This window comes from Saccharomyces mikatae (genome assembly GCF_947241705.1).
Source record: "Saccharomyces mikatae IFO 1815 strain IFO1815 genome assembly, chromosome: 5".
NCBI lineage: Eukaryota > Fungi > Ascomycota > Saccharomycetes > Saccharomycetales > Saccharomycetaceae > Saccharomyces > Saccharomyces mikatae.
Genome location: NC_079260.1, coordinates 590,937 through 599,206, shown reverse-complemented (window position 1 = coordinate 599,206; position 8,270 = coordinate 590,937). Strand labels below are relative to the sequence as shown.

General features: G+C 41.1%; 2 protein-coding genes across 2 annotated transcripts; both read right to left on the bottom strand.

Moving 5' to 3' along the window:
- Positions 1-1,676: 1,676 nt before the first annotated feature.
- Positions 1,677-2,522, bottom strand: SMKI05G2700 (uncharacterized protein; the record flags this gene model as incomplete). Its single annotated transcript, XM_056222039.1, has 1 exon — positions 1,677-2,522. One exon carries the CDS (start codon positions 2,520-2,522, stop codon positions 1,677-1,679), a length of 846 nt encoding a protein of 281 aa, XP_056081770.1.
- Positions 2,523-3,648: 1,126 nt separating this feature from the next.
- SMKI05G2690 (uncharacterized protein) lies at positions 3,649-8,115 on the bottom strand (the record flags this gene model as incomplete). The annotated part of the gene is made up of 1 exon (XM_056222038.1): positions 3,649-8,115. One exon carries the CDS (start codon positions 8,113-8,115, stop codon positions 3,649-3,651), a length of 4,467 nt encoding a protein of 1,488 aa, XP_056081769.1.
- Between the last annotated feature and the right edge of the window lie 155 nt (positions 8,116-8,270).

Genomic DNA, 8,270 nt, shown 5'->3' with positions numbered 1-8,270 from the left:
CACACACCACACCCACACCCACACCCACACCCACCACACCCACACCCACACACCACACCCACACCCACACCCACACCCACACCCACACCCACACCCACACCCACACACCACACCCACACCCACACCCACACCCACACCCACACCCACACCCACACCCACACCCCACCCACACCACACCCACACCCACACACCACACCCACACACACCCACACCCACACCCACACCCACACCCACACCCACCATCACACCCACACCCATCACTACCACCATCACCATCACCATCACTATCACCATCACCATCACTATCACCATCACCATCACCATCACTATCAATACCATCACTATCATCACCATCATCACCATCACCATCATCACCATCACCATCACCATCACTACCATTACTACCACCATCACTATTACCATCACCATCACCATCACCATCACCATCACCATCACCATCATCACCATCACCATCACTGTCACCATCACTATCATCACCATCATCATCATGACCATCACCATCATCACCATCACCATCATCACTATCACCATCACCATCACTACCACCATCACCATCACCATCACCATCACTACCATTACTACCACCATCACTATTACCATCACTATCACCATCACCATCACTACCACCATCACCATCACTAATCCTATCACCATCATCACCATCACTAATCCTATCACCATCATCACTATCACTACCACCATCACTACCACCATCACCATCACCATCACCATCACCATCACCATCACTATCATGAGAAGTACACACTTACTTACCCTATCTCTAACCCTACTATCAGCCCTACCTCGCTGTCTAACCCTACCTCTCCAACTCCAACCCCACTGCCTTAGCTTACCCTACCTGCTCCTCCACTGCCTACACTGTCCATCTGCCATCCTTCACATCTCATCACTACTCCATATCTACCACCAACCACCACTTCCACTTATCCTACCATCTACCATCTACCTCTACAACATACCTAACATAATATGTAAACATCCAAATGTAAACAATCATATGTAAACATCCAAATGTAAACAATCATACCTAACATCATACCCTACCACTACTCCCCATCCCACCTCTAACCACACCTAGCTACCTCACCACAATATCAACACCTACCATGCCCTCTTCTTCTCCATAACAGCTCTCCATACGCCTACGGATGCTAAAAATACACTACTCCCATCTTACCCTACTGCCACACTGCTCCTCATCCTCACCTCTCACTCAGTTGCCATGGTTACCACTATACATCACCATACACGGCACTTACCTCAGCGCTTCACACCCTGTGCCATTTACCCATAAAACCCACTTTTATTCCCATTTTTGTGTTTATTATGTATTCTACGGACCCAAATATCATATATATGTACTTACTTGCATCTAATATAACGTATTTTGCCAAATTCTGTCTACTCATTATATACATATATTTATCACAATCTCAAAAAATCACCCATTAAATCACCCAAACATAAATATTTTCTCATGATTTACATCGATTCATATGCACATATTATCATTCTGCTATATTGTTCTTACCTAAGAAGTACGACTAATTTATAATAATAAATAATAATGTGTCCAATAATCTTATGTTAACAAATACACGTACTACTACCACTTCAATATTCAAAGCCACCATTTAGTTATGTAGACGTTTTTCATAAGAGTATAAGTTATTCACACCACCTTCCACTTGAGCAGATGCCGTTCTGAATTCAAATCTGACTTTGCCTCTTTGCACATTCTCCTTCAATAGAGTTAGCGTCTTGCAACCAATGTCCTGACACGAATGTTGCAGCCCGTTGTACAAATACGGAATAAACTTCTTAATGGATCCTTTGTCAACCACTGCACCCGCCACACCTTGCGCAACCAAAACGCTGTCGCTTTCAGAAAAGTAACGAGAGGTCGAGGCATTGCCCTTGCTACCGGTCTTTTGCATCGCATCAATGGAACCCATCCCACGATACACCTTTAATCGTTCACCATCTTGATAGAAATAATCACCGGGCGATTCGGTAGCACCAGCCAACATACCACCCATCATAACAGTAGACGACCCAAGCGCCAAGGCCTTCATGATATGGCCGATGTTTTGAACACCACCGTCAGCCATACATGGAACACCGAACTGGTTGGCAAATTCACACACGTTGTAGACGGCTGTACCTTGTGGCCTACCACAAGCCATAACTTCTTGAGTGATACAAATAGAGCCAGTTCCCATACCGATTCTCAGACCATCCGCACCAGCAGCAATCAAATTGGCAGCTTGTTCCCTGGTGACAACGTTACCAGCGATGACTTCCAACCCTGGGAAACTCTCTTTCACCCATTCGAGCATGTTCAACTGGAAAATCGAGTTGCCTTGCGATGAATCTAAGATAACCACGTCCAAGCCAGCTTCCACCAACAGGCCTAGTCTTTCCCTATCAGAGTCCATAGTGCCTACAGAAGCACCGCATAGCAATTGAGAAACAGTCATCGATTTTATTGGAGGGAGAGATGTAACTATTGATAATTTAGTAGTATAATGAAAGACGATGTAATAATATTGTTATTATGTAGAATTATCCATTACATTACACAAATTTCTACATGATTGAGAACTTTTAGAATAATCAGTACACATACTCTTCATCATCAATGGAATCTCAACACCTATTCAAACACTTTTTGAGATTAAATATTCAAGCTTTTTAGGAAAACGACATTGCAAAGAGCGGATCGTTATATAATAGCATGTTTTAAATAAACGTCTACTTAAAATGGGAAACATTAACTTGTGGATTAGGATTTTTTTGTATAAAAGATACTCTGAAAAAGCAATTAACTCCAAAGAAAAAAATGACTTGCACAAAAATACCTAATATTAAATGAGCTCTATTTACAATCCGTGCTGCTATACGTACTTTCAAGCTTGTTATACATTAATCAGCGAATCATGCTAAGTATGGGCCACTTAAATTTCATATTTTAACATATAGTTTTTTATCTTCTTTAAAGATCTTGACTCTTCCTTTTGTTATTAATTAGTATTTAACTGTAGAACTTTATAAGAAAGGTCTTTCTTTGCGGGATGTGACCATGGTGCAAAGGTGAAGAATACATAAATAGTAGAATTACCAATGCATTCCTGAATGCCTAACAACTATCTTTAGATTTTTCTTTCTTTATGATGTCTATTTTTAATTTAAATCTTTTTAATGCTATCAGGACTTTGTTCAGATATTTGTTTGAGCTTTATTTTGAAAAGCGACTTACCGTTCTTCCACCAATGATACTGTGAATATATGAGGTAACCAGACAGCATATGTGATACATGTTACAGAATGTGTAAATGGTTTGAGATTGTTTAATAATGGTTGTACGGTCATTTTAATGATCTATAAATTGAACGATTAACTTGGTATTTACATATACATATATATGAGTTGTTATATTCAACCTTTACAGTGAATTGTCGAGCCATCATCATTAGGTTAGTCATGTTTAATATGACCAAATGGCGTTTGTTTTAACATTTTTCTTATGTAGTGTATGAATACTTGCTTTTATTCTTCATTAATTCTCCAGCAACGAAATGGTACTATAATTTGAAAATCATGTGCTTAGCAAAAGATCGTCAACAAGGAGGCAATGAATACACTAAAAATACTGTTGGAAAACAGACTATTGGCAATTCCAGCATACCTCGAAATTTCTAGAGAAGCGGTGGTAGACAATAATAGGCTGCTTGTGTATGTGCTAGAAAGTTGTTGAGAAAAGGTATTCAAGTTACTTGTTAGCTCAGCTTTAGTGTACACAACTTCCAAGGCAGAAGAAACTTTAATATTTTGGGATATTTCATTAGTTGCGGGAGCTGTATGCTTGTTATAACCTGGTCCTGGTAACGATGACATGTTATTTTCGCTTGTTATTGTTTTTGATTTAGTACATTTTTCACTACCAATAGTGGTACCACTAGTACTCACTTTCTTCTCTGTTTGTGGGTTCCGCGTAGGATATATTGCAACATAACCACTCTTGGTAGTGGATGCTGTAGAAACTATGGCAGGATTAGTAGTTTTAAAACAGATACTTGACGTGCAATAAGTCACATTAACCTGAGCTGTTTGTTCTTTTAATTCACTAGAGGAGATAGGACACCATGTAGTGTATTCAGTAGCGATCCCATTAATTGTAGTCTTGGATGCAGTGACAATCGCAGGGGAAGCAGTCTCGTAACAAACATTTGAATTGCACATTTTCAAAGTCACAAGTGTCGTTTTTTTTTTTGACTTCGTAGAAATATCAGGACACCAAGTGGTGTATTCCGTCGATATATCTCCAACTGTAGTTGTGGCTTTAGAAATAATAGAAGGAGAAAGAGTTTTAGAACAGGTACCAAACTTGCAAGAGGTTATAGTAACCAAGGTAGTCCTTTTAGTTGTTTTCATAAATGAAGTCAGATTTTTAGCGGATGTGTGACCTTGATAAGATCCAGAAGTATTGCTGACGATAGAAATTATTTGTGACTTGGAAAAAGAACTGGAAGTTGGGGTGGAATTTCTGTTTGTAAAAACAGACGAGTTTGAATCACCAGTAAAAATTGATTTTTTGTAGGACGTGTTAACACGAGTTCTCATTTTAGTAGTAGAACGAGGTGAGGAGAATAACGAATTGTGGAATTGTGAAGGCTCAGAGGATGGGAAAGTAAATGTGGAACTTGTAAAGGTTTCGTAACTCTTTGTGTGCGCGAAGGACTCGGTTATACTGTAAGAGGACTCGGTTATTGAATCAATAGATTTAATTGAAGATAAAATGTATGACTCAGAAATATCAGGTGACCCAGTTTTTAACGAAGCCAAAGAGAAACCAGTGGCAGTTTCTTGATTCTTTAGGCTAGTGATAAAAGATGTGAGGATGCCAGTTTGATTTGAACAAGCAGATGAACTAGGAATTGAATCAGTACCCATTAGAGATCCAAGCGTTGAAATAGCATTCGGTTTAGAGAGATATTTGGTTAATCCAGTAAATGAAGTGGTAGAACTAGTGATAGGAGTTTGCTTGCTTTGATGGACTGGAGTATTACTATCAATATATGATAATATAGAACTGGTGATTGAAGGTTGAGCAGATGATGTTGTGAAACTAACGGTAGAGTCAATAAGTGAATCAAATGAACTAGTGACTTCTGTTACGGTTGTACCGCTAGCGATTGATTCAGTAAATAACGTGGCCTCGCTGCTAATTGTGATGGTAACCAAAAAGGATGAGCTAGTAAACTCATACTGTGATGATGTTATAGTGGTGGTGATGGTGGTTGGATTGGAGGCTGATCTGGTAGATACGCTTGAGCCATAAACAGATGAAACATTAAATGAAGCGGTACTGGTTGGTGTTTGGATTTCAAAAATTGTTTCTTCGGTAGTCAAACCGTTTAAACCAGTATAAAGAGAAGTTTGGGTGTGTGTTGTTGTGTAAGTACCAGTCCATGCCTTTGTACTTGTTCTTGCAACTGCAGCAATGGTGTGATTGGAAGAAGATGTAGAAGTGCTGCTGTTCTCGCTGTGAAACGATGTGGAACTGACTGTTGACTCAGTAGAGGAAGATGCAGTACTACTGTTCTCGGTATGAGACGATGTGGAACCGACTGCTGACTCAGTAGAAGATGTAGAAGTGCTGCTGTTCTCGCTGTGAAACGATGTGGAACTGACTGTTGACTCAGTAGAGGAAGATGCAGTACTACTGTTCTCGGTATGAGACGATGTGGAACCGACTGCTGACTCAGTAGAAGAAGGAGAAGTGCTGATGTTCTCGCTGTGAGACGATGTGGAACCGACTGCTGACTCAGTAGAAGAAGGAGAAACGCTGCTGTTCTCGCTGTGAGACGATGTGGAACTGACTGCTGACTCAGTAGATGAAATAAAAGACGAGGTAACAACAGTTGGTGTTTGGATTTCAAAAATTGTTTCTTCGGTAGTCAAACCGTTTAAACCAGTATAAAGAGAAGTTTGGGTGTGTGTTGTTGTGTAAGTGCCAGTCCATGCCTTTGTACTTGTTCTTGCAACTGCAGCAATGGTGTGATTGGAAGAAGATGTAGAAGTGCTGATGTTCGCGCTGTGAGACGATGTGGAACTGACTGTTGGCTCAGTAGAGGAAGATGCAGTACTACTGTTCTCGCTGTGAGACGATGTGGAACTGACTGTTGACTCAGTAGAGGAAGATGCAGTACTACTGTTCTCGCTATGAGACGATGTGGAACCGACTGCTGACTCAGTAGAAGAAGGAGAAGTGCTGATGTTCTCGCTGTGAGACGATGTGGAACCGACTGCTGACTCAGTAGAAGAAGGAGAAACGCTGCTGTTCTCGCTGTGAGACGATGTGGAACTGACTGTTGACTCAGTAGAGGAAGATGCAGTACTACTGTTCTCGCTATGAGACGATGTGGAACCGACTGCTGACTCAGTAGAAGAAGGAGAAGTGCTGCTGTTCTCGCTGTGAAACGATGTGGAACTGACTGCTGACTCAGTAGATGAAATAAAAGACGAGGTAACAACAGTTGGTGTTTGGATTTCAAAAATTGTTTCTTCGGTAGTCAAACCGTTTAAACCAGTATAAAGAGAAGTTTGGGTGTGTGTTGTTGTGTAAGTACCAGTCCATGCCTTTGTACTTGTTCTTGCAACTGCAGCAATGGTGTGATTGGAAGAAGATGTAGAAGTGCTGCTGTTCTCGCTGTGAAACGATGTGGAACTGACTGTTGACTCAGTAGAGGAAGATGCAGTACTACTGTTCTCGGTATGAGACGATGTGGAACCGACTGCTGACTCAGTAGAAGATGTAGAAGTGCTGCTGTTCTCGCTGTGAAACGATGTGGAACTGACTGTTGACTCAGTAGAGGAAGATGCAGTACTACTGTTCTCGGTATGAGACGATGTGGAACCGACTGCTGACTCAGTAGAAGAAGGAGAAGTGCTGATGTTCTCGGTATGAGACGATGTGGAACCGACTGCTGACTCAGTAGAAGAAGGAGAAACGCTGCTGTTCTCGCTGTGAGACGATGTGGAACTGACTGCTGACTCAGTAGATGAAATAAAAGACGAGGTAACAACAGTTGGTGTTTGGATTTCAAAAATTGTTTCTTCGGTAGTCAAACCGTTTAAACCAGTATAAAGAGAAGTTTGGGTGTGTGTTGTTGTGTAAGTACCAGTCCATGCCTTTGTACGTGTCCTTGCGACCGCAGCAATTGTATGACTGGAAGGATCTGTGATGGTACAATCAGATTGATCCACATTGCTCTCAAATGAGTAGACATACCCTTCGAAGTCATTGAAAATAGAAGTACCATTTGGAAAAGTGATTTCAATTGGAAGTGTAGCAGAAGAATCTGCATTCGAAAAAACAATTTTAATTGGATAGTAGTAGCCGGCATACATGTACACTGAACCCTCTATAGTTGGCCCACCCATAGATCCAACGCCGTCAACTGTGAAACTAGTCGACTTGACCGAGGATTGTTGATCACAGCATCTAAAAGCAGCCTCACCCCCAACTGACAGAACTGCGGAATCATCAGCTGTACCAAACGTAAACGTGTAATCACCAGATTCTGGTGGTAGAAAGTAACCCGTCATTTCCACAGTTATATTCGTTGGACTGGTATAGAAACCAAATAGATCTGAACTCCAATAAGCCGCATATGGATCACAATCAGTAGTGTCACGTTTGGAGGGCACAACATTGTAACAGGGCTGATTCTCACGTTTAATAACATCCCAAACATGAGTGGGATATGGATAACTGGAAGAGTCGTCGTCAGAACAGGTAGGAGTACCACTACAAGGAGGGTTATAGTAGATGGAAAGACTTGTCTGCCCTGTGACAGAACCTATTTTTGTTGTATTTGCGTATTCGTAGGCCATATACGCAGGATTTGCGTACGTGGAGGTGTCTCCTAATGCGTACTCGTAGAAATTAATGTTCATCCCATTTTTCCTCTTATTTGTTGGCAAACAAGCTTCTGTAGTAGCAGACACCGTACCAGATAACGCCAAGAAGGCGAAGGACGCTGAGACCAGATAATTACTGATGGTCATTTCGGAGTCGTTAGTTGTTCAAAGGTATGCTACAAGTCAAACCTTTTAAAAGGCGCTACTTTATCATCAAAGGAGCTGATGATACTGCTCTTGTATATAAATAATTTCAAAGTGCTCATATTCTGTGCAGCAGATTAGTATTCAAGACTGAATTA